The sequence below is a fragment of the Crinia signifera genome, chromosome 4, assembly GCF_055691185.1.
Source record: "Crinia signifera chromosome 4, ASM5569118v1, whole genome shotgun sequence".
Taxonomy (NCBI): Eukaryota; Metazoa; Chordata; class Amphibia; order Anura; family Myobatrachidae; genus Crinia; species Crinia signifera.
In genome coordinates this window covers 124,780,332-124,807,807 of record NC_139220.1, presented here as the reverse complement: position 1 = coordinate 124,807,807, position 27,476 = coordinate 124,780,332, and the positions used below count along the sequence as shown (strand labels likewise).

At 44.1% G+C, this 27,476-nt stretch overlaps 1 protein-coding gene across 1 annotated transcript; it reads left to right on the top strand.

Moving 5' to 3' along the window:
- Positions 1-21,146: 21,146 nt before the first annotated feature.
- LOC146072414 (uncharacterized) lies at positions 21,147-24,155 on the top strand. The gene is made up of 3 exons (XM_083179665.1): positions 21,147-21,202; positions 22,757-23,181; positions 23,256-24,155. Exons 1-3 carry the CDS (start codon positions 21,169-21,171, stop codon positions 23,814-23,816), a joined length of 1,020 nt encoding a protein of 339 aa, XP_083035791.1. The 5' UTR covers positions 21,147-21,168; the 3' UTR covers positions 23,817-24,155.
- The last annotated feature ends 3,321 nt before the right edge of the window (positions 24,156-27,476 follow it).

Genomic DNA, 27,476 nt, shown 5'->3' with positions numbered 1-27,476 from the left:
AAACAAAGTGAAATAAAAATAGCTAAAAGCTTATAAATCGTATGTGAAGAGCCATTACTGACCACGTGTTCAAACCTATCTATCTGTACAGAACATTTCTATTACCTAGGAGACTGGAAAGATGACAATTTTCTATGATGTACAGAACCCAATGCAGGTTTTAACTTGTTTATTCCCACCATGTTTCTAGATTTCAGTATTAACAAGTTGGACAGTACTCTTTTTGTACTGCCTGTTTACTTGCTATGTGCTTTTTTAATTGCCTTAAGGACAGAGGTTAAAGTGGGCCACAACTGGGCGAAATTGCGTTCCATGAGTTCAAATTTGAGGCAGAATGGTTCCACCTCTATCCACCACTGCCAACCCACCCACCAACAGCAGCGCAGCTCCTCTCCCCCGGACACTGAAAGTCACATCGGGAGCCCCACTAGCCACAACCCCCATTCCTGCCTGCAGCTGGGGAAAGTCAAAAGAAGAGTCCCCGTTGGCTGTGCCGTATCCCCTTTCCCTCACTCCGCAACGTAAAGTAATTATGAGTAGCTCGGTGGCTGCTTCCCATAACCCCCCCCCATTATCAGCCTAATGCAAAATACTTACGTTCTGGTTGCCAGCAGTAAAGATTCCAGCGTCTGCATCTTCGATATCCAGATTCCGATGTCAGTATTGTGGCAGCAAGTCAGGTTGCCAGCATCTATATACTGACTACCAGCATCCTGTCCAATGATATGTTAACCGCATCCCATTTTTTGATCCTGCCGCTGGCATTACCAGGTCAACATGCTCATTGTAGACCCGAATGGTTGTCTGGTAAAATATATGCTATTCCATGTTTGTTAAAAGATGAGCCATTACATATTATTATTAATTACATTACTGTGGCTCATTCCATAATGTAAATGGTGTATATTTTGCTCAGGAAAATGGGGTGAGTAGGGAATGTGCTATTATAGTGAAACGCATCAATTATTGCTTGCCAATTGCTTTCCTTGTACATACGGTCATATTTGCTTTGCAGGAGGAACAATTACTTATCCTGCTGTGTTGGCCACAGTCAGAATCCCCAGCACATTCACTGGTTTAAAACCATTTACTAATATCAAATATAAACACTGGGGAATGATATATTAAGCCATGAAGAGTGATAAAGAGGAAAAAGATAAAGCACCAGCCAGTCCACTTCTAATTGCCATGATGCAGGCTATGAAAAATTACATTTCACAGTTTGATACTGTTGATCACACTTCTCATAAAAACACTGCAATCCCTAGGTCTTAATGACACAACCCTTTCCTGGTTCTCATCTTACCTATCTGATGGCTCTTTCAGTGTTCGTTTCATTGACTTCACCTCCTCTTCACTACCTATGTCAGTCGGAGTTCCGCAGGGCTTAGTTTTAGGTCCTCTGCATTTCTCAATCTACACCTCATCTCTTGGCAAACTAATCAGCTCTTTCGGATTTCAGTATCACTTGTACGTGGATGATACTACAATCAATCTATCAGCCCCAGAGTTGTCACCAGTGGTTTTGGGCCGAGTCTCTGAATGCCATTCTGCTATCTCATCTTGGACACTTCTACTCGCATATAAAGCTATTAACCATACTGCACCAGCATATATCTCTTTACTTTTCTCAAAATATCTCCCATCTTGACCAATCAAGATCTGCGTCTGTCTTCTACATGGATTACTTGCACCCATTCACTATTACAGGGCTTTCATTGAGCTGCTCCCACCCTATGGAATGCCCTTCCACACACAATAAGACTCTCCAATAGGCTCCAAACTTTCAAGCATTCCCTGAAAACTCACCTCTTCAGGCAAGCCTATCATATTTAAAGCAAAAAGGATTGAACTTGAGTATCCCTGCGCACCCCCTTGCTGCTTAGGTTTCTCTTCTTGGTGTTTCTCAAACACCCGAAATGGAACAAATAGAGTGGGTAGAAAGAAACCTTCAGCGCACTGGGTGACACTTAAAAAGATATTTATTCCATAGACAAAAGATGTGCAAAAAAACCAGGTATAAAACACTTGACATAAAAATGATTAAAACAAATCCCTCCTTACCCAGCTGAAAAGGTGGAGCCAGGGATGGTATAAACAGAGTGTTTCCAAAAATGGGCTCACCCTGTAGGCTCCATGAGTTTCTGGGCTAGGATAGGTCCTCCTTGGTAGCTTGGAATCCTGATCCAACGCGTTTCGAGTCGTAGGGACTCTTTATCAAGGCATAATAAGTGCTCAGACGCTGCCCAGCATTAGACTGCATATGCGCAGTCTAATCTCAAAATCCCAGGATTGGATTATCCAATCCTGGGATTGATAGCCCGGTGATTTTGGGCCCAAATCCTGGGATCCCATCGATCCCGATCACGGGATTGGCCACCCTAGTCTAAAGTGAGTCTAAAGTCTGAAATACAGAAGAGAACCTTGTAGGCTCTCATGAACATGCCAATACTCTACATTGGCTGTGGCCATCCCTTCCACATGGTATTGAGAGATGTTTGATTTGAGTGCTTCTCTGAATTTCCCATATTTGCACTGAGAGGCGTACTCCTCATTTGTTCCTATGCGCAGTGTGAACTTGCAAGAACTTGGACTTGCGTTCAATTATGAATAAGGCTCAGCAACATATTATTTTCTTACATCCTGTGCATGTCATAATCATTACAGAATCATCTGAACATTTTATTTTTAGTGTAGATTAATTTTATTTGAATGTGAGTAAGGAGGAAGCTGTCTAGAGGTGGAATGTCTGGGTATATTTTTCCAGTGAGCTGTCACTTGAATATGAAACATTGGCATAAGCAATATCACTATGGACTCTTAAAGAGATTAATATCTAGCCCTGTCCTCTTTATTTTTATTGGCCATGTACAGTAGAGAGTAATGTGTCAGCACATAATTACAGAGAACTGGGTTATCCCAGTGCTTTATATTAATATCCAAATATTCCATCCATTTGCTGATTAACTACTGTTGAAACTGTTCTAAATGACTCAGACAGGACAGAAATCACTTTTGGGCAGGTAGTTTACCCAAAGGGAGGCAACTGTATTGTTTATTTTATGTTTAAAATGGGTCATGGGGGTATGAGAGTATATAATAAGAAAAGTACGGGACTCATCTGAAGGGTTCCGTTGTCATCAGGTGACTCAGAAATGACTTTAAGCTTTTGAGATGATAATTTGTTCTCAGAGAGAAGGCTGGGGATTGGATGGATGATTCATCTAACTTTGGGTTGTCCGCTGTATTCAAGCCTACTATGAAATCTGGAGTGTCCCATTGTGCTAGTAGTTGGGATATAGAGTATCTATATAGGGGTGTCAAACTCGTGGCACTCCATCTATTGTAGAACTACATATCCCAGCATGCCCTGCCACAGATTTTATATAATGGGATGCTAAAACTGGCAGGGCATGCTGGAACATGTAGTTAAACAACAACTGGAGGGCCATGAGTTTGACACTACTGGTATAGAGCATTCCAGCGCCCTGCATCTTCCAAAACCCATACAGTTCCTCTTCCCTGCCTGGGGTGTCACTCTCTGCTGTGGTGCTTCTAGCAAAGTGTGGTCTGTATTTCAGCATAGATATGCAGACACAACCTATGCTAGGAGAACCACAGCAGAGAGCGAAACCTCAGGCAGGGAAGAAGAACTGCACAGGTTTTGAAGGATGCACAGAGCTAGAATGCACACTATACAGTACGTGGAAAAAATCCCAGCTTGGTATAGAGAGGACATTACATGTTTCAGAGGATGCAACTTCTGTAGAAGGATATAGAGCTCCATGGGCAGTGGTAGGTTTCCCACTAGGCACGTGAGGTACATGAAGTGCTGTAATGTTAATGGCCAGGTGATTTTTTTTTTTGTCAGTAAGACTTATTATTTTATTGTATAACTGGTGAGGAGAGAGGGGGCAATGGTCAGTCATTAGTGATGGTGGAGGTGGGATGAGGTTGACGCTGCTTTAAAAGCTGGGAAGCCCCAATATTAAGGGGGCAGTGACATGAATAGGGGCAACCTCTAATGTTTTGCCTAGGGGTGGCCTGACCCCTAAATTCACCACTGCTCCTGGGCCAACAATTAGAGTAGTGCCTGTGTATTGCACTATGTTGCTATGCCTTCTTTGTTCTCCCATCATGCACAGCATTTCAGTAACTTTTGTGTAATATTGTCTCAGTGCATTTCCTTTCTAAAATTATTTAAAAGGATCGATGTAAATTGTGAAATATAAGGTTGGTAAATATTGTAGATTGTGATTGGCAGCTGCGGAATATGTGTGCGCTATATAAGAAACTGTTAATAAATTAATAATGATCAACTATCTTCATGGAATCCCACTCTCTCCGAGCAAGTGAGATACATTTAGGCCATTATTCAGTTTAGATCGTAGTACAAATTTGTTCTCAAAATGGGCAAAACCATGTGCACTGCAGTTGGGGCAGATGTAACCTGTGCAGAGAGAATTACATTTGGGTATGTTGAAACTGAAATCTAAATTGCAGTGCAAAAATAATGCAGCCAGTATTTACCCTGCACAGAAACAAAATAACTCACACAAACCTAACTCTCTCTATACATGTTACATCAGCCCCACCTGCAGTGCACATGGTTTTGCACATTTTGAGAACAAATTAGTACTGCGATCAGATCTGAATAAGGACCTTAATGTGATCTTCACCATATTAAAACTTTAACTCCTTTTTTAACCTAACTTTCTAAAAGATGAAACAAATAGGTGAGTAACAGGTCACATTTCTAGTGCAGACTAATGTAATAGGTATGCGCATCCATTGTGATGGAAACCAGATATACTTGTTGAGACTGATGGTGTAAAGGTGATTGCTCATTGTCTATTACCTGCAGTTTTATCAGGTACAATTTACTGTTCTCAAAAAGATGCCTTCAAACTGTGTCAATTATCTATTTTGTAATCAATTGTGAAATATAAGAATCTTAAATCCCTTTTATGGGGTTTAATTTGTCTGCAGGCAATAAGGATTTCTCTTTAATCCTCTATTTAACAAAAGTTTAAGTGAATGCACTATTGAATCAGTCTTCCAGTCCTGATTTGTGTGTTTAAAGGCCCATCCACACTACAAGATTATCTTTCCAATCTGGCTGCTTGAAATGAAAATCTGGAAATTTTTGGGAGCAAGTGACAATTGACCATTTGCTCCCAAACATGGAAAACAGACAAATAATAATTAAATCATTTTATGAAGATGACTGTTTACTGTGCAGTATAATGCAACATATGCATAATGCATAATTCAAGTGCACAGTTGGAAGCTGATCCCTAGAGGAGAAGGTGGGCCCCAGATACTGGGGTTTCCCCTGTATTCCTGTGGGACAGTCCATCACAGAGTATGTACTTGGGATGAGCTGGTTCAGATTAGGGGAATCTTGACACCCCTGAACACTCCTAATCTGAACCTGCCCAGCCTTGGAGCACAGGTCTTGGGACCTAGCGAGATCCTGCCGTCAGATCTTGCGAGATCCGGACCCTATATTCAGATGGAGCCACTGTCATCTATTCCTTTAATAGGATTAACCCCTTCCTGACAGAGCCAGTTTTTGCGTTCCTGACAGAGCCCTTTTTTTCAAATCTGACATGTATCACTTAAGTGGGGATAACTTTTTTTTGCTTTTACTTATCCCAGTGATTTTGAGATTGTTTTTTCGTGACACATTGTACTTCAAATTAGTGGTAAATTTGGGTCGATACAGTCTGTGTTTTTTTGTGAAAAATACCAAAATGTCGTAAAAAAATGGAAAATTTAGCAATTTGCAAAATGTTAAATTTTCTGCTTGTGAGACAAATAATCATACCACTCAAAATAGTTAATAACTAACATAGACCATATGTCTACTTTATGTTTCCATCATTATTTCAACTTCCTTTTAATTTTTTTGGACACTAGGAGGCTTACAATATGAATAGCAAATTCTCAAATTTTCAAGAAAATTTCAAACACTGATTTTTTTAGGGACCAGTTCAGTTCTGATGTGACTTTGAGGGACTTGTATGTGAGACACCCCCATAAATGATACCATTTCAAAAACTGCACCCCTCACAGTATTCAAAACAGCATTTTGGAAGTTTGTTAACCCTTTAGGTGTTTCACAGGAATTAAAACAAAGTGTAGGTGAAATTTCAAAATTTCATTTTTTTTGCAGATTTGCAATTTTAATACATTTTTCTAAGGAACACAGTACATTTTACTAGAGAAATGTGACTAAAAATTGATTCCCCCAATTCTTTTGTTTTCATAAATATCCTATATGTGGCCCTAGTGTGCACGTTGACCAAACCACAGGCTTCATAATAGAAGGAGCACCTACTAGATTTTGGAGCCTCCTTTTTATGAGATTATTTTTTAGGCACCATGTAGGTTTCTAGGCACCATAAGATGCTAAAATTTAGGAACCCCCCCACAAGTGACCCCATTTTGCAAACTACACCCCTCAGGGAATTCATCTAGGCGTATAGTGTACATTTCAAACCCCCAGGGGTTTCACCAATTGTGGTACAACTGGGCAGTGAAAATGAAAAATTACATTTTTTTACACAAAAATGCAGTTCTGGCTCAAATTTTTTTATTTTCATAAGGTATGAAGGAGAAAAAGCACCCCAAAATCTGTGCCCCAATTTCTCCCGAGAATGGCAATGCCTCATATGTGACCAAAAAATACCAGTTGGGTGCATGGCAGGACTCAGAAGGGAAGGAGTGATTTTTGGTGGTGGAATGTTGGTGGGTGCTATGTCGCATTAGCAAGACCCCCAAAGCACCAATACAGTGGAACCCCCCCACAAGTGACCCCATTTTGCAAACTACACCCCTCAGGGAATTCATCTAGGGGTATAGTGTACATTTCAAACCCCCAGGGGTTTCACCAATTTTGATAAAACTGGGCAGTGAAAATGAAAAATTAAATTTTTTTACACAAAAATGCAGTTCTGGCTCAAAATTTTTCATTTTCACAAGGAATGAAGGAGACAAAGCACCCCAAAATCTGTGCCCCAATTTCTCCCGAGTACGGCAATGCCTCACATGTGACCAAAAAATACCATTTGGGTGCATGGCAGGACTCAGAAGGGAAGGAGTGATTTTTGGTTTTTGCAGCTCAGATTCTGGTGGAATTTTGGTGGGTGCTATGTCGCATTAGCAAGACCCCCCAAGCACCAATACAGTGGAACCCCCCCACAAGTGACCCCATTTTGCAAACTACACCCCTCAGGGAATTCATCTAGGGGTATAGTGTACATTTCAAACCCCCAGGGGTTTCACCAATTTTGATACAACTGGGCTGTGCAAATGCAAAATTACATTTTTTACACAAAAATGCAGTTCTGGCTCAAAATTTTTTATTTTCACAAGGAATGAAGGAGACAAAGCACCCCAAAATCTGTGCCCCAATTTCTCCCGAGTACGGCAATGCCTCACATGTGACCAAAAAATACCATTTGGGTGCATGGCAGGACTCAGAAAGGAAGGAGTGATTTTTGGATTTTGCAGCTCAGATTCTGGTGGAATGTTGGTGGGTGCTATGTTGCATTAGCAAGACCCCCCAAGCACCAATACAGTGGAACCCCCCCACAAGTGACCCCATTTTGCAAACTACACCCCTCAGGGAATTCATCTAGGGGTATAGTGTACATTTCAAACCCCCAGGGGTTTCACCAATTTTGATACAACTGGGCAGTGAAAATGAAAAATTACATTTTTTTACACAAAAATGCAGTTCTGGCTCAAAATTTTTCATTTTCAGAAGGTATGAAGGAGAAAAAGCACCCCAAAATCTGTGCCCCAATTTCTCCCGAGTACGGCAATGCCTCACGTGTGACCAAAAAATACCATTTGGGTGCATGGCAGGACTTAGAAGGGAAGGAGTGATTTTTGGATTTTGCAGCTCAGATTCTGGTGGAATTTTGGTGGGTGCTATGTCGCATTAGCAAGACCCCCCAAGCACCAATACAGTGGAACCCCCCCACAAGTGACCCCATTTTGCAAACTACACCCCTCAGGGAATTCATCTAGGGGTATAGTGTACATTTCAAACCCCCAGGGGTTTCACCAATTTTGATACAACTGGGCTGTGCAAATGCAAAATTACATTTTTTACACAAAAATGCAGTTCTGGCTCAAAATTTTTCATTTTCACAAGGAATGAAGGAGACAAAGCACCCCAAAATCTGTGCCCCAATTTCTCCCGAGTACGGCAATGCCTCACATGTGACCAAAAAATACCATTTGGGTGCATGGCAGGACTCAGAAGGGAAGGAGTGATTTTTGGATTTTGCAGCTCAGATTCTGGTGGAATTTTGGTGGGTGCTATGTCGCATTAGCAAGACCCCCCAAGCACCAATACAGTGGAACCCCCCCACAAGTGACCCCATTTTGCAAACTACACCCCTCAGGGAATTCATCTAGGGGTATAGTGTACATTTCAAACCCCCAGGGGTTTCACCAATTTTGATACAACTGGGCTGTGCAAATGCAAAATTACATTTTTTACACAAAAATGCAGTTCTGGCTCAAAATTTTTCATTTTCACAAGGAATGAAGGAGACAAAGCACCCCAAAATCTGTGCCCCAATTTCTCCCGAGTACGGCAATGCCTCACATGTGACCAAAAAATACCATTTGGGTGCATGGCAGGACTCAGAAAGGAAGGAGTGATTTTTGGATTTTGCAGCTCAGATTCTGGTGGAATGTTGGTGGGTGCTATGTTGCATTAGCAAGACCCCCCAAGCACCAATACAGTGGAACCCCCCCCACAAGTGACCCCATTTTGCAAACTACACCCCTCAGGGAATTCATCTAGGGGTATAGTGTACATTTCAAACCCCCAGGGGTTTCACCAATTTTGATACAACTGGGCAGTAAAAATGAAAAATTACATTTTTTTACACAAAAATGCTGTTCTGGCTCAAAATTTTTCATTTTCAGAAGGTATGAAGGAGAAAAAGCACCCCAAAATCTGTGCCCCAATTTCTCCCGAGTACGGCAATGCCTCATGTGTGACCAAAAAGTGGCAGGACTCAGAAGGGAAGGAGTGATATTTGGATTTTGCAGCACAAATTCTGGTGGAATGTTGGTGGGTGCTATGTCGCATTAGCAAGACCCCCAAAGCACCAATACAGTGGAACCCCCCCACAAGTGACCCCATTTTGCAAACTACACCCCTCAGGGAATTCATCTAGGGGTATAGTGTACATTTCAAACCCCCAGGGGTTTCACCAATTTTGATACAACTGGGCTGTGCAAATGCAAAATTACATTTTTTACACAAAAATGCAGTTCTGGCTCAAAATTTTTCATTTTCACAAGGAATGAAGGAGACAAAGCACCCCAAAATCTGTGCCCCAATTTCTCCCGAGTACGGCAATGCCTCACATGTGACCAAAAAATACCATTTGGGTGCATGGCAGGACTCAGAAAGGAAGGAGTGATTTTTGGATTTTGCAGCTCAGATTCTGGTGGAATGTTGGTGGGTGCTATGTTGCATTAGCAAGACCCCCCAAGCACCAATACAGTGGAACCCCCCCACAAGTGACCCCATTTTGCAAACTACACCCCTCAGGGAATTCATCTAGGGGTATAGTGTACATTTCAAACCCCCAGGGGTTTCACCAATTTTGATACAACTGGGCAGTGAAAATGAAAAATTACATTTTTTTACACAAAAATGCTGTTCTGGCTCAAAATTTTTCATTTTCAGAAGGTATGAAGGAGAAAAAGCACCCCAAAATCTGTGCCCCAATTTCTCCCGAGTACGGCAATGCCTCACGTGTGACCAAAAAATACCATTTGGGTGCATGGCAGGACTTAGAAGGGAAGGAGTGATTTTTGGATTTTGCAGCTCAGATTCTGGTGGAATTTTGGTGGGTGCTATGTCGCATTAGCAAGACCCCCCAAGCACCAATACAGTGGAACCCCCCCACAAGTGACCCCATTTTGCAAACTACACCCCTCAGGGAATTCATCTAGGGGTATAGTGTACATTTCAAACCCCCAGGGGTTTCACCAATTTTGATACAACTGGGCTGTGCAAATGCAAAATTACATTTTTTACACAAAAATGCAGTTCTGGCTCAAAATTTTTCATTTTCACAAGGAATGAAGGAGACAAAGCACCCCAAAATCTGTGCCCCAATTTCTCCCGAGTACGGCAATGCCTCACATGTGACCAAAAAATACCATTTGGGTGCATGGCAGGACTCAGAAGGGAAGGAGTGATTTTTGGATTTTGCAGCTCAGATTCTGGTGGAATTTTGGTGGGTGCTATGTCGCATTAGCAAGACCCCCCAAGCACCAATACAGTGGAACCCCCCCACAAGTGACCCCATTTTGCAAACTACACCCCTCAGGGAATTCATCTAGGGGTATAGTGTACATTTCAAACCCCCAGGGGTTTCACCAATTTTGATACAACTGGGCTGTGCAAATGCAAAATTACATTTTTTACACAAAAATGCAGTTCTGGCTCAAAATTTTTCATTTTCACAAGGAATGAAGGAGACAAAGCACCCCAAAATCTGTGCCCCAATTTCTCCCGAGTACGGCAATGCCTCACATGTGACCAAAAAATACCATTTGGGTGCATGGCAGGACTCAGAAAGGAAGGAGTGATTTTTGGATTTTGCAGCTCAGATTCTGGTGGAATGTTGGTGGGTGCTATGTTGCATTAGCAAGACCCCCCAAGCACCAATACAGTGGAACCCCCCCACAAGTGACCCCATTTTGCAAACTACACCCCTCAGGGAATTCATCTAGGGGTATAGTGTACATTTCAAACCCCCAGGGGTTTCACCAATTTTGATACAACTGGGCAGTAAAAATGAAAAATTACATTTTTTTACACAAAAATGCTGTTCTGGCTCAAAATTTTTCATTTTCAGAAGGTATGAAGGAGAAAAAGCACCCCAAAATCTGTGCCCCAATTTCTCCAGAGTACGGCAATGCCTCATGTGTGACCAAAAAGTGGCAGGACTCAGAAGGGAAGGAGTGATATTTGGATTTTGCAGCACAAATTCTGGTGGAATGTTGGTGGGTGCTATGTCGCATTAGCAAGACCCCCAAAGCACCAATACAGTGGAACCCCCCCACGAGTGACCCCATTTTGCAAACTACACCCCTCAGGGAATTCAGCTAGGGGTATAGTGTACATTTCAAACCCCCAGGGGTTTCACCAATTGTGGTACAACTGGGCAGTGAAAATGAAAAATTACATTTTTTTACACAAAAATGCAGTTCTGGCTCAAATTTTTTTATTTTCAGAAGGTATGAAGGAGAAAAAGCACCCCAAAATCTGTGCCCCAATTTCTCCCGAGTACGGCAATGCCTCACATGTGACCAAAAAATACCAGTTGGGTGCATGGCAGGACTCAGAAGGGAAGGAGTGATTTTTGGATTTTGCGGCTCTGATTCTGGTGAAATGAATGGTGGATGCTATGTGGCATTAGCAAGACCCCCGAAGCACGGTGAAATTATGAACCTAATAATCCATAGATGTGTGGTATAATTTAAAACACTCCTTTATACATAGGCCGGGTTTGTCGGGGCAAGTGTCACACTGGAAAATAGTTTGCTTTCTTATTCCCTTTTTATAGCAAACTTTGCACCTTTTTTGTGTCCTGCCCTTTTTTCCAGTGGAGGGGATTTCATCAGGAAAATGCTGCCCTGGTACAATACGGGGGCCAGTACTAGAAGTACTGGGGCCCTCTGCCTGCTGGTTCCCAAATATTAGGCCCTTTATGACTTCCTCTTGAAAGTGCATAAATGTCCCCCTCTGGCCGGTAGAACGGAATAGCACGTAAGCGTTATACAGTGCCATCTGGATGATATACACGGCCAGCTTCTTGTACCAGATTTTTGTTTTCCGCAGGGCACTGTACGGCTTCAGTACCTGATCTGAAAGATCCACTCCGCCCATGTACCTATTGTAATCCAGGATACAATTAGGTTTTGAGGTGTGGGTACTGGTACCTCGTACAGGGACGGAGGTGGTACTGTCTCCGTGAATTGTTGTCAGTATAAGGACATCCCTCTTGTCCTTATATTTGACCAACAACATATTTTCGGTGCATATTCCCCTGCTTTCACCCCTTCTCATTACTTGGGCAATGTGCGTTTTTGGGAGGCCTCTTTGGTTCTTGCGCACAGTACCGCAAGCTGCTGTACCTCCTGAACCAAGGGCCTTAAACAGGGGGATGCTAGTGTAAAAGTTATCCACATAGAGGTGATAACCTTTATCCAGGAAGGGGTGCACTAAATCCCAGACAATTTTTCCACTAACACCTACGAGGGAGGGGGGGCATTCTGGCGGTTCAATTCTTGAATCCTTCCCTTCATATATCCTAAACCTGTGAGTGTACCCTGAGGTGCTTTCACACAGCTTATACATTTTTATGCCATACCTTGCCCTCTTATTGGGAAGGTACTGGCGGAATTTAACCCTTCCTTTAAAATGTATAAGGGACTCGTCTATGCAAATGAATTTATCTGGGATGTACATCTCTTCAAATTTGGCACTGAAATGATCAATGACCGGCCTGACTTTGAATAGCCGGTCAAAGGTGGGATCATCTCTGGGTGGGCACTGTGCATTATCGTTGTAATGCAAAAATTTAAGGATCGTCTCAAATCGAGCCCGGGTCATGGCCATACGGTAAAATGGGGTGCTGTACAGAACATCTGTACTCCAATATTGCCTAATTTCTGGCTTTTTTACTATGCCCATATGAAACACCAGACCCCAAAACGTCATCATCTCTACTGCATCTACAGGGGTCCACCTAGCAAATGATGACGTGGGGTTTTGAGCAATAAACTGCTGGGCATATAAATTAGTTTGGTCCACCGTTAAATTTATAAAATCATCAGAGAAAAATAATTTGAAAAAGTCAATTTCTCTGAGACCTGTGGAATCAAATTGGATTCCTGGCATGGCCAAAAACTCAGGAACCTGGGGCTCAAAATTGTCTGGTGGTGGGGTCCATACGAGATCAATTATTGGGGGGGGTCTCAGCTGCTCTACGGGGGCGTCTTTGAGGGGGTCCCTCATCACCAGAGGAGGAAGAGGAGCTTAAGACGAATCCTTCAAATTCCCCGATTGCCTCACTGGCTGTGTCAGAGTCAGAGGCAAGCATGGCATATGCCTCCTCCACTGAATACATTCTTCTGGATGACTGGGATGACATTTGGGATGACATTTGGGATGCCATTTTTATTTTTGTGTTACTGGTAGTGAAATGTTTCAACACGTGTATAGTGTAGGGGGGGGGTACAAACTTTATTTCAACCCGGGGGGTATGTAGTGTGTAGTGTGTATGTAGTGCAGAAAAAAAAAATACTTTATACAAAAAAAAAAAAAATTGAAGGGGTTAAAAAAAAAAAATTTGAAGGGGTTAAAAAAAAAAAAATTGAAGGGGTTAAAAAAAAAAAAAAAAAGGTCCTGCGCCAAAAATTGAGCACAGATGTTGGTCAGTAACATCCGTCACTGAACAGCGCTCAAAGGCAACAGGAATTTGATCAAAAAAAAAAAAATAGATCAACCCTGTGCCGAAAAAGCTGATCAGTGATGTACGTCACTGATCAGCGCACAGTGGCCACAGGACACCCACAAAATCACAGTGTGTGTAAAAAAAAAATTTAAAAAAGACCCCACAGCACCCACAAAAAAAAAAAAGGTGATCAGTGATGCGACACTGATTACCAGTGAGGGGCAGCAGGTGCACAACCTTTGGTGCAACTGACAGTGCAACTGGCAGCAACTGACAGGTATATATAAAAAAAAAAAACCTCTGCACCCCCAAAAAGTTGCTGATCACCTCAGATATAGTGATCAGCACAAAAGGCGGGGGCAGCAGACACAAAATTTAGCACTCTATCACTCTCTGTCACTATCTCTCTCTATCTCTCACTATCTATCACTCTATGACACTGCAGCAGCAGCAGTGACAGGTATATATATATATAAAAAAAAACCTGCGCCCCCAAAAAGTTGCTGATCAGTTAATTTATACTGATCAGCACAAAAGGGGGGGCAGCAGTCAGTTATATAAAAAATATATAGCACAATCGGTCACTATCTCTATCTCTCTCTCTCTATCTCTCTATCTATAACTATCACACTGCAGCAGCACAAAATATAGCACTCTCTGTCACTAGGCCTCTCTATCTCTCTCTATCTCTCTCTCTCTCTCTATCTCTCTCTCTCTATCTCTCTCTATCTCTCTCTATCTCTCTATCTATAACTATATCACACTGCAGCAGCACAAAATATAGCACTCTCTGACACTATCTCTCTCTATTTCTCTATCTCTCTCTATCTAACGCTATTACACTGCAGCAGCACAAGTTCACAACACAGGAAGTCACAAGTAGTAACAGGATCCAGGAAGCATCCAGCGCACTACAAGCAGTGATGAAGCAGTGATCAGGCAAGGTATTTGCAAGGATCAGGTAAGTATTTAGCTCGGTTCAGGTCAGTATACTGCGGCAGCTGGGCACGGTGACCGCACTGCACGCAATTCCAGACCGGAATGGCGTCTGCAGTGCAGTCACCGTTAGTTTAAATCCCCCTCCATGGCTGTGATTGGTCCGTCGGTCCGACGAACCAATCACGGCCTTTGGGGGCGGGCGGGGTGAGGTGGGGTGACACCAGTGTCACCCTTACACCCCGCGATGATTGGTGCTGTACTTTACAGCACCAATCACCTCCGATCCCGTGTCACCGGCGAACGTTATTCGCCGGTGACACAGAAAACGCTGTGAATGGCTGTTCACACTGAACAGCCAATCACAGCGATCGCCGACGGGGGGCGGCATCGCAGCCCCCCCTGGGCATGCACGGACATGTCTGCTGTCAGGGACAGCAGACATGTTGAAACTGTCACCGCGTCTATAGACGCGGTGACAGTTACAAGCCATGACGTACATTTACGCCATGTGTCGGGAAGTACTTCCCGACCATGACGTAAATGTACGTCAATTGTCGGGAAGGGGTTAAGTGAGTAATTGGATTACTCTGCTAATCCCCTAATGTATTGTTCTATGTATTGTATTGCAGCTGAGAAAAATTGGCTAGCCATGCTGAGCCATGGCCTAAGGAAGATAGATGAGATGGGCTCCTACTGTATGCGGCCGGCTGACGCCTTTTTTCACTCCAGCTTCGGAGAGGGGAGAGGAAGGGTAACCTGTGCTATGGTGTCCTGCTGAGTCGCGCCAAATGATACTGCTGCCGTTAAAGTCCGGACCAGTCCAGTGATACCGCTGCATAAATCCAGTCCAGTGGTACTGCCATTAAATTCCAGTGGTACTGCCGTTAAAGTCCAGTGATACTGCTGTATAATCCTAGTCCAGTGATACTGCTGTATAATCCCAGTCCAGTGATACTGCTGTTTAATTCCAGTCCAGTGATACTGCTGTATAATTACTGTCCAGAGATACAGGTTGAGTATCCCTTATCCAAAATGCTCGGGACCAGGAGAATTTTGGATAACGGATTATTCCGTATTTCAGAATATTTTAATATTTCAATGATGTATTTTGAGGTATCTTGCATTTATGCTGTATAGACGCATCAGACACATGAAATACACACAAATATATTTTATTTGATCAAAAACAAGGTTTCAAAGCATGAATAATGGATACTCGGATACGGGATACTCAACCTGTACTGCTGCATAAATTCAGTCCAGTGATACTGCTGTTTAATTCCAGACAGCCTTTCCCTGTTAGTCATGATGAACGCTTGTTGTTTTGTTTTCTTTTATATGTAACGGGAAATATTTAGAATTATGTTATACCACAAAAATATAAGATATGCAAATCTAACAAATTCCTAGGCCAACTAAATACATTTATACAGTATGGGGGAAATGTATCTGGATGAGAGATTCAGAAAGCGAGAGATTTGGTTTGTTTAAAGCTTGAATCATTTACACTTTGAAATCAAACAGGTTTTGCATTATAAATGATTGCCGCTTTAAAAAAGCTGGAGATTTCTTACCAAATCTCTCACTTTCTGAATTTCTGAATTAAATTTCCCCCATATGGTATAAATGTATTTAGTTGGCCTAGGAATTTGTTAGATTTGCACGTCTTATATTTTTGTGGCATGAATTAATTCTAAATATTTCCAGTTACATACAAGAAAACAAAACAACAAGCGTTCATCATGACTAATAGTGTGTCCACACGGTTCGATATGGCTTCCGATGTTGACGATATCGTCAACATCGGAAGCCATATCGCATACATATCGCATACAGATTGTATGCATTGTAAGGGCTTCCTAGCCCGATGCGCGCTCCCGTTTAAGGACAGATCGGAGGGGAGATAGAGTGGGCAGCACACTCTATCTAGCACAAATCTTAAGCATATCGCATGCATCGTATGTGCCTTGCGATATGCTTAAGATGCGATGTGCTAGACGATTTCCAGGGCCCTGTCAGTCATCCTGGTGCCGCCCACTTCTATCCAGTCCCGGGCGGGAGAACACACAGCAGCAGCATTTCCTGTGCGGATCTGGAGCCTGGAGCAGCAAGTCGGTAAGTACAAGCGTTAACCACTGGCCACCAATGTATGGGGAGCATTAACCCACTGACCACCAATGTCTGGGGACTCATTTTTAATAATACAGGTGGCGTTTTAACCACTGCACCACCAATGATCTATATAGGTGCAGATTTAACCACTGCACCACCAATGAACTATATAGGTGCCGATTTAACCACTGCACCACCAATGATTATTAGCACATATACATGCATGTACTGTACACCAGCAATGACCATTTGCATATATACATGCATGTATATGTTCTAATGTACCCACTGGACACCACCAATGATCATTTGCATATATACATGCATGTACTGTATATGTGCTAATGTACCCCCTGTACAGCAATGATTATTAGCATATATACATGCATGTTTATGTGCTAATGTACCCCCTGTACAGCAATGCATATTAGCATATTTACATGCATGTATATGTGCTTATGTCCCCCCTGTACTGCAATGCATATTAGCATATTTACATGCATGTATATGTGCTAATGTACCCCCTGTACAGCAATGCATATTTGCATATTTACATGCATGTATATATGCAAATGGTCATTGCTGGTGTACAGTACATGCATTTTTTTGTTTGGTTGCAAAAATCTTTTGCAAGCCACATGGATACCTGCTGCACACTGCAAGCAAACGGGTGTGGCTCATCTATTACAATGCATTAGGTAGACAGTCATTAGGTCGACCCCACTAGGTCGACTTGCAGGAAGGTCAACCTGACTTAAGGGCGTCATGAGAGAAGGTCGACATGGATGTAAGGTTGACATGAGGAAGGTCGACTGGTCATAAGGTCGACATGCAGTTTTTCACCCTTTTTTTAGCTGAATGTCAACAGAGTCGACATGGACACAGTTGGCAATGAGAATCGGACCCTCGCATTGCTCGCTTCGCTCGCCACAGCTTAAAAAACTTCCTCCATGCCCTAGTGCAGGGATCGCCAAGCCGTCGCTTGCGAGCGACCGGTAGCTCTCCGGGTGTTATGCGGTAGCTCACGGCGTCACTTTGTGGCAGGAGGTCAAATGTGCAAGATAGTGACCTCCTACCGACGTGTATTGGTTCCTCGCTCGGAGGTAGGAGGTCAGAAAGTGACTTCCTGCCGCTCCACGATTTTGCGGCGTGAGGTGACTTCCCAACAGGAGATTACACGCCTTCACCCCCATGCCGTTGCCGCCACCACCTCCCATAGCTGGTAACTGTCAGTTTGCTGTTGTTTTTTTAAACTGTGCAGTGCGCATTTGCCTGTGACTCCCATCCGAATACTGCTTTCACTGCTGTATAATGGGCATCATGTGTGGGACATATGTATGATGGGCATCATGTGTGGGACATATGTTTAATGGAGCATCACGGTGTGTGACATATGTTTAATGGAGCATCATGATGTGTGGCATATGTATAATGGGCATCACGGTGTCTGGCATATGTATAATGGAGCATCACAGTGTGCGGCATATGTATAATGGGCATCACGGTGTGTGGTATATGTATAATGGAGCATCACGGTGTGCAGCATATGTATAATGGGCATCATGTGCGTGTGGCATATGTATAATGGGCATCACGGTGTGCGGCATATGTATAATGGGCATCACGGTGTCTGGCATATGTATAATGGGCATCACGGTGTCTGGCATATGTATAATGGGCATCACGATGTGTGGCATATGTATAATGGGCATCACGGTGTCTGGCATATGTATAATGGGCATCACAGTGTGTGTGTGCCATATGTATAATGGGCATCACGGTGTGTGACATGTTTAATGGAGCATCATGGTGTGCGGCATATGTATAATGGGCATCACAGTGTGTGTGCCATATGTATAATGGGCATCAGGGTGTGTGGCATATGTATAATGGAGCATCACGCTGTGGGACGTTTGCATAATGGAGCGTCACGTTGTGGGGCATATGTACTGTATAATGGGCATATGTATAATGGGCATCATGTGTGTGGGTTATGTATAATGGAGCATCACGGTGCGGGGCATATTTATAATGGGCATCACAGTGTGCGGCATAGGTATAATGGGCATCACGGACTGCACTATTGGGGTCATGTGTATCTGGCACTGCACTATTGGGGGCATATGTGTTTCACACCTCCATTTTCCATGGCCGCACCCCATGTGGCTACAGCTCTGAGAGCTGACCATGCCCTCATATTGGTAAAATGGGGGATGTAGATTGCAGGAGTTCCACGGTAGTAGGTGAACCCTCTAATTTTGGCAGCGTGCCTACGGCATGCACAGATGTCTCCTCTCCTCTGCCTCGTGTTGGGAGGTATGTTTGTGACATATTGGACATAGCAGTGTGTGGCATATTGTGTCTGGGGTTATTGCAGTGTGTGGCATAAGGTGTCAGGGGCATTACGGTGTGTGGCATAATGTGTAAAGGGCATTGTTTTGGATATTATGCAGATTTTTTTCCGTGTTTTAATTCTGTAGCTCTTTGGGCGGTTTATTTTGTCGCGAGTAGGTCCCGCCCCAAAAAAGGTTGGAGACCACTGCCCTAGTGGATATTAGGCCATGAAATACCGCCTGTCGGCACTTGTCACCTCCAAAAACAGTAAAAAAACACCATGTCGACCATATGACCAGTCGACCGTCCTCATGTCGTCCTTACATCCATGTCGCCCTAACATCATGTCGACCTTCTCTCCTGGCGACCTTATGTCAGGATGACCTTCCTGCAAGTCGACCTAATGACTGGCTACCTAAATGCTTTCTAATAGATGACCGTTTCCCAAACAAACCGGCCCCTATTTATTGGAAATTTACTAAATGGCATTATTTATTTATTTACAGTGTCTTATATAGTGCGGCCTTGTGTTTGTCTGTGACCTGACACTCATCCAGCCACGGCGTCTTCACTCGAGGCCCAGGTGGCAAACGAAGTTGGTGTGTGGTGCGTGGTGCTTGTGTGCGGAGCGTCTCTGTGTTGGTAAGTATTCGCTCCCCACTGGCCACCAATGCATGCATTTGTTCCCCACTGAATACCAATGTATGTATTAGCTCCCCAGTGACCACCAATGTATGTATTTTCAACCCACTGACCACCAATGTATAGCAGGGGTAGAAATACAGTGGATAACTAGGAGGAGGCCCAATTCAGTCTTGTGCACCACATATCGCTGACCAATTTCATGATTATTTATTTGTTCACAGACGAATACTCCTGATCCGAGAACCAGGACGTCAGGATACCCTAGTTGCATAGTGGGCAGAGGAGGTGTCCTGAACCAGGTGCGACGGTGCTAGCAAAACACACCTGAGCAAGCGCTGCTGTGGTTGCACAGAAGAGTAGGAAGCAGAGACTCACTGCAGCTGGGGTAAGTCATTGTGGTTTTGGAACCTGCACCCCTGCATAAGCACAATAACTTTCTCTCTATCTCTCTCTCCCCTCTGTCCCTTTCTCTGTATCAATGTTTTTCTCCTTTTTTCTCTCTTTCACTCTCTCTCTCTCTCCGCCTCTCCCTGTATCTCCCCTGTTTTTTTTCTCCCCCTTCTCTCTCTCCCCTCTCTCTTGTTCTTCCACTGTCTTGCTCTTTCCTACTGTCTTGCTCTGTCTCTCTCCCCCTGTCTCTGTCTCTACCCCTGTCTCTGTGTGTACCCCTGTCTCTGTCTCTCCCCTAGGGCCGCATTTTTCAAATAATATTTGTTGGAAATGCCCCGAAACCACCCATTTTCGGGGGTTAACTGCAAATATCATGTATCACCCCAATGTTTCACCGGGAACTCTCCGATCCCTGCTGCGATCCCCCCCTGCAGCGCCTCTGGCCGCATCCCCCATAGGTTTATATGGGGGATGCCAACCTGGCCGATGTATCAACATTGGGGAGCCTGGCTTTGCACCCCTGAGCTATCGCCATTCTGGGATGGTGATAGGCCATTGCAGGCAATGGCTACATATCGCATTACCCGTGCAGGGCAGTACGGTGAGAGGGGTTGGCGGGGGACAGCACATAACTGCGCATGCGCTGACCCCCCCCCCTGCTTCTGGGTTAGGGATTTGCAGGTCCCTGCAGTCCCATGGATGATACATCCCGGTGATAGGATCGCATTTTAAAATACGATCCTTGCCAGCAGCCTGGCCTGCCATCTGACTGAGACGCGCGTGCGTCTTACGCGAACGCGCGTCTCAATCTCCGTGGGCGGGCCAACGGGAACCCTGTCCGTCTCCGCCTCAGGGAGACCGACAGGGTTAGGGGGGGTGCGGGCAGGTGGCGGGGACCCCGGCTGACCTGGGGAAGCGCCTGGAAGCAACGTACTTTAGGGGACGCGCGCGCGTCCCCTTCTCGTTATAGATATGGGGCTGGCGGGGGATGGCGGCTGGCGTCGCCATTCCCATCCCCTGCCAAGATGAGACCTGCCCCATCTGTATGTAACCTTAGCCACATGGCTGTGTGTTTTCCCTGCCACACATGTACAAAGGTAGCAGGGCATGCATTTTGAAACGTTGCCTTGTTACGCTATACCTTTTTGTTATACAGAAATGCAATCGTTTGAAAGGATGTGTATTTATCGCAATATTTTTATGTTTTCCAGAGCTATTTGTCGATCAGATTCGAAAAATAATGGCATCAACATCCTCACGTGTAGCAGCCATTGGTAATTTTTGATGAAGTCTAACATTTTAATTTTTAAAAATGAATGTGTTTTGAAAATTGTATTATGCTTCCTGTCTTTTGCCTTTAATGTACACATGTTTTTCGATGCATTTGTGCACAATGGGGGTAATTCTGTTGGATTTGCAAGGCCGCCAATTCGCAGCCTTGCAAGACCAACAAACCCCAGCCTGTCTGACCACCTGTCTCCCCCTCGCAATGACACAGCCTGCAAATGTTGCTGGGTGTTGCATGTTGATGCATTTATTTATTTCTGCATTTTGTAACATTCAGCAGCTCTTAAACATGTCTATTTTCAAACTTGCCCCACTTGCTGGGGCCGATGTTTATGTGGTACTGCAGAAGAACATTGGGCGGTATTCAATGTGAAAAAGCAGCTTTTCTGGATACAGACTGCCCATCACATTGCACTGCCACCTTGCACTTTAAAAACGACCAGACACTTTTTATTGACGCACCAGCACATTACCTATGGACTTTTCTACAGTAAGCCATCTGCGGTGTGGCCGCAGGACTTCACATGGGAGTATAGCCCACCGCAACCTCATTTCATGGTGAGAGAGAGTCTTCATTTATTTGCCTGGTGTAACCTTTAAGAAAACTGAAAGCTGCCCTTGGACCATTTGTAATTATTGTTCTATGTGCTTTTTTAGCTTACTATTCTGTCACATTTTTGACACAATAAATCTCTAAATGTTTATTGTGTCCATCACATCTTTTTAAGGGGGTTGCGCTATCATCCAAACAAATTTGTTCTTTGAACCAATTGTAAAACACCAAACACTTTATTTAAAAAGTTCATATTCCACTTCACCATAAAAAGATAGCGATTGCTACTCTCTGAATCATGGCGAAAAAAACCTTGAAATGTATTTGCCATCTGGTCATTGAATAGGGTGATTCAACGTTTTTGTCAGAACTTCGCCTTACAGCACAAAATCGCCATAAAAACCTGGCGAATCAGCCTCATTGAATGCCGCCCATTGTGTTTTGGCCATTACTGGTGGCGTTTTGATTACATCTGGCACTGCTGGTGCCTTTGTGATTGACTTAAAAATGTATGCAGCAATTGAAACCCTGCACCTTTGATAGCTCCACTCACATTGGCGACCACTTCTGCCCCGTCTACACTTCCAGAACTAATTTTGCTTAAATAATAGCTCTTGATCTGTAGGATGGGTACTTATGTATTATCTGGACTCCCATGTTAAATGCACCCCATTTTTTCAGAGCCCTACTATCCAAACACGCATGGTGTTGATTTTATATAGTGTGGTGAGCGCTGCAAGCCACCGTGGCCGAAGCGTGGTGAGCGCAGCGAGCCCCGCGAGGGGACGCGGTATCCTAAGAAAAACGGGAGTCCAGATATTACATAAGTACCGTAGGATGTTTTAATTCAGCAACAACTGTACAGGCAAATGTTCTTCTTTAATTTATACATGTTATAAAAAGGAATTACTGTGTAGTATTTTATATGTATTTTAAAGATGTAATTCTTCATTTCAATTAACAAATATGTCTTCATTTTTACTTACAGATAGTGGTGCTGATGACCACAGCGCATACTGGACTGGATTTATTAACTTGTATAGGAGCCACGAATGTCTGTGGCGTGTCCGAAGCAAGGACTATTCAAACAATGTCAAGCGGAGCATTGCTTATGAGGACCTTGTCAACTACTGTAAGGAGACAAACAGCGATGCATCAGTGAAATTGGTCAAGAAGAAAATCTCCAACATGCGAACAGTGTTCCTCAAGGAGTACAAGAAGCATTTGGAATCGATGCAATCAGGTGCCGGGGCGGATGAGGTCTACAACCCGTCGTTGTGGTATTATGACCTCCTTAAATTCACTGTAGAACAGCCGGCGAAGACAACATCCGTGAGCAGTGCTAGAGCAGTGTCTCCTCTTCAGCCTTCACCTGCCAGTGTGGAGGTTGAAGAGACAAGGAGTCCTGATCTAGTGAGTATATTTAATTTTGACAAAAAAAAAAATTCTAGCGTGCAATATATTTCATTGTTTTCTTTTTTTCACAGGCATTGTGTCCGGAGCTGGGCGAGGATTTGACATCTTCCGTGCACCGGGATCCCCAACAGGATACAGCGGACGTGGAGGAGCCATGCCCTACTCCTCTTCTTAGAAGGAGGAAGGCCCCCAAGAAGTCCGCCCCGGTGCAGCCCAGCCATGAACAATTTTTTATGCGGGCTGATGCATTTCTTAGTTCCCAGTCGAATCCGGATGCGGTGTACGGGCAATACATTGGCATCGAGGTTAAAAGCTTGGATGAGGATCAAAAGCGGCTTTTTAAAAAATTGGTGGCGGATGCACTGCACTATGCGACGGGCAAGAAATTGACCGAAACATGTGCAGTGCTTCCGTCAACCACCCCTCATCCAGCAGTTATGCCTCAACCCACATTTCACCATCCCCGACCCTACTTGTATGCGCCGGGAAGTCATCAGCCTTCCCATACTTATGCGCCGGGTGCCCACATGTCCAATCCCCCCATGCAAGCTAGTTCATCCGGTGGGGCATTTTCAAAGCTCCTGGAGTCCGAAATGACTCCACAGGATGAATATAGGTTGCAAAATATGTAGCTCTAAATTTTACGTCGGTCTAAAAAGTTCGTTTATTTTATGTTTAAAAAATTGTTCATGTGGTTGTCTTTGTTAGCTGTTCTATTGTGAATTTGAGGTGGTCTACGGTACCACACGTTCGGGTTGTAGACCATATTCCACCTGGCCACCTGTTGCATCGATTTCAATGCATTCTTGTACTTCTTGACAGAATGCTGGTTGCATGTTGGAGATTTATTATTGTACCGTTATCACTGATGCATTGTCTTTTTGTCTCCTTACACTCTTGTTGACAAGGTTCACATATGCATTGTTCTGCTTGACATTGTATATGGTTTTAATCCTTGCTTCGGACACATTTGTGGCTCCTATATGACTTGTGAATCCAGTCCAGTATGCCACATATTAATGTCATATTTGATATTTATTTTTTGTATCTAAAGTAAAAATTTAAATTTAACATACTTGTGTTGTGTTTTCATTAATGTTTAGTTATTGTTTTCTCAAAGATTAATGTTATGTTTGTAACAATGCTTTCACAGGTACAGTATTGCTGTGTACACACGGTGCAATATGATTGCTAGCGATATATTGCTAGCAATATATTGGCAGCAATCATATTGCTCAGTGTTTCCTTTTCATCAGCGATGAAAAGGAGACACTGCTACGGGACGGAGGGGGAGTGCAGCAGCAGCAGACGCTGCTGCTGTCACTTTGAAGGGAGGAAGGAGGGAGCAGCGGCACAGGGCTGGGGAGATCAATGCTGATCTCCCCGGCGCTGACCTCCGTGAAGGGAGGAGGGAGGGAGCAGCGGCACTGGGCTGCGCTGACCTCCCGGCACAGTGATTGCCGGGGAAAGCCGCTGGTCGCAGGAGCATGCTCCAGCGACCAGCAACCAGCAGGGAGTGCACACGGGAGCGCGCAGCTGGCGATTTATCACTGGCAATATGGTCGCTCAGCGACCATATTCCCAGCGATTTCACCTAATATTGCTCCCGTGTGTACACACCATATGTTATATGGTGGCTGTCATGCAATTTGAAAGGGACTGCAGTACAATTTGATTTCAAACTTCCAAAATTTAAAAATTTTGGAAATGGTGAAATCACTCTGGACCTTTCAGAATGTACTTGTTAACCTTTTCATACAGCAGAAATCATGGTAATAAGTGCATTTTGAAACGGACATTTCTAAGTTATGTAGAAGTGATTCCATAGCATTTGAGAGGTAATAGAAGACACTTTACAAATACATTCATTTCATGGTGTGACATCATTACTGATCATTTGGAGGTCTGCTTAATGCAACTTTTGTAACGTAGGGTGAGATTTTATAGGATGAGAGATTCAGAAAGAGAGATTTGGTGAGAAATCTCTTTTTTTTTTTTTTAAAGCGGCAATCTCAAATTCAAACTGGTTTATCAGTGTAAATAGTTCCCGCTTTCAAAAAACTGGAGTTTTCTCACTACATCTCTCACTTTCTGAATCTCTCATCCTATTAAATCTCACCCTTAATGTAATTTTCAACCCTGCATAGACTCTCAACTTAAGGAGCCCACACACGCACCGATCCCGGCGTGCGTTGTGGTCGTAACTAGCACACATAGCATCGCATTGTTTTCCTTGTGCATACGATGTGCATGCGATGCTCGAAAAAGCTAGTACAAAAAGTATGTGCAGCACATACTTTTTGTACTTTACGATGAGGTGCAGCGGGAGCGTGCACCCCATCGTACAGCATTGCACCGCCGGCAACAGTGCGTGTGTGGGCACCTTAAGTTCTATTATTGTACTGGTCCCAGATCTCCCAAACTGCAGAACCATTTAAACACGAGTAAATTCCTATCCCTTTTCTATAACTTCCTTGCATCAGTGAACCCATTATGTCCCTTTTCCATGAAGCACACATTTTTTTGGGAAAAACATTTTTTATTTATCAAACATTTTGAGGTTATAGTTTGAATACAATTGTTTTGGTTTTGAAATATTATATGAAATCACATTTAAAAAAAAAATCCACATAAACATAAACTTTTCACAAAACATTGATGTTAAACTGTTAAACAACAAACAATGAAATAAGAGTAAAAACCGTGTCTGATGGCTTGATCTGTTGTTGGTTGTCCAAACGCAGTCCACTGGGTAAGCATCCGGGTCTCCGTGATCTCCATCCAGTCCAGCACGAAGATGCAATGTCCTGGTATCCCATCAGCAATCCAGCTCATCAATGAACATTCCTGCCATGGTTTGCTCCTACATTGTCCAGTAATGTTCTAGAGTCCACCCTGACCATCAAAGTTTATTCTAAATACATGCTGCAAAGTTAGTTGTCAATGGTTGACCAAACGCAGTCCACTGGGTAACCATCCGGGTCTCCATGATTTCCATCCAGTCCCACACAAAGATGCAATGTCCATAGATACAAATAAGGAACCCATTAGCAAGTTTATGTTTGGGCTGTTTGGGCTCATTACCATATGTTTATACCCCGCGTTTCATGGGCGTTCCCATGAAAACGCTGGGCGTACGTATGGTAATGCGCCCGTGAGGCATGTGTAGGGGGCGGACATATGACATTGCCGGATGTCAGCTGCCGGCCCAGATCCCTGCTTTTGCACGGAGAAATGGCCGTGTGGTCTGAGGTTGCGGGAGCTGGCGGACCACTCGGTCCTGCATTCGATGGTCTGCGACCATCAAATGATGGGGGAGGTTCCAAGAGATGGAGGAGGTGTATCTGTGAGAAATCCACTCGTGCTCCGTACGGTCAGCGGCTTACCGCATTCGGACGGAGTGAGCGATCCATACAAAAGGTGGGGTTTAGGACGCACGGTCCTGCCCGCATATTCGCCTCCGTCCGCACCGACCAGAATAAGGCGCATAGTGTGCCAAGCTCAGTGCAGTACATAGCCTGCAGCATGGCGAGTGCAGTGAGCCATGCAAGAAGACGAGATTACAAACATAGACACGTTAACAACATTGAAAACTCATGTCAACCTTTCACCCATGTTGACATTTTACATGCAACCATTACTGGTCCACCACATGAAAGTCCATCATGAGTCAATCTATGTTTAATACCCTAAATCCCTGCTTTCATTGAATGCATATGCATAGTAGCAGGGCCGAAACTAGGTGTTTCGGCACCCGGGTCGGCAGTCACTTGGTGGCCCCCCAAAATAAAATTAAAAACCCACCAAATTACTGCCTTGGGGACAGGCAGGGGGTCCGGGGACTGCAGAAGGTTAACTCCGGCTCCTACTAGCGCTGCTAGGCGGTGGGTGGGAAGCAGGTTTTGAAAAGACTTGCCGGACGCTGATTGGCTGAATTCAGCCAATCAGCGTCCGGCAAGTCTTTTCAAAAACATCAGCGCTTCCCGCCGCCAGGCAAATAGCGAGCGGCTGTGTATGTGAAAGGTGCCGCTACACCAGTCCCTGGACCCCCGCTGCCAACATACCTGTGTGCAGCCAGCGGGGGTCTCACTCCATCTCCCAGCGCTATCTGCCTGGCGGCAGGAAGCGCTGATGACTTTGAAAAGACTTGCCGGACGCTGATTGGCTGAATTCAGCCAATCAGTGTCCGGCAAGTCTTTTCAAAACCTGCTTCCCGCCCACCGCCCGGCAGCGCTAGTAGGAGCCGGAGTTAACCCACCAGTCCCCGGACCCCCGCTGCCCGTCCCCGGGAC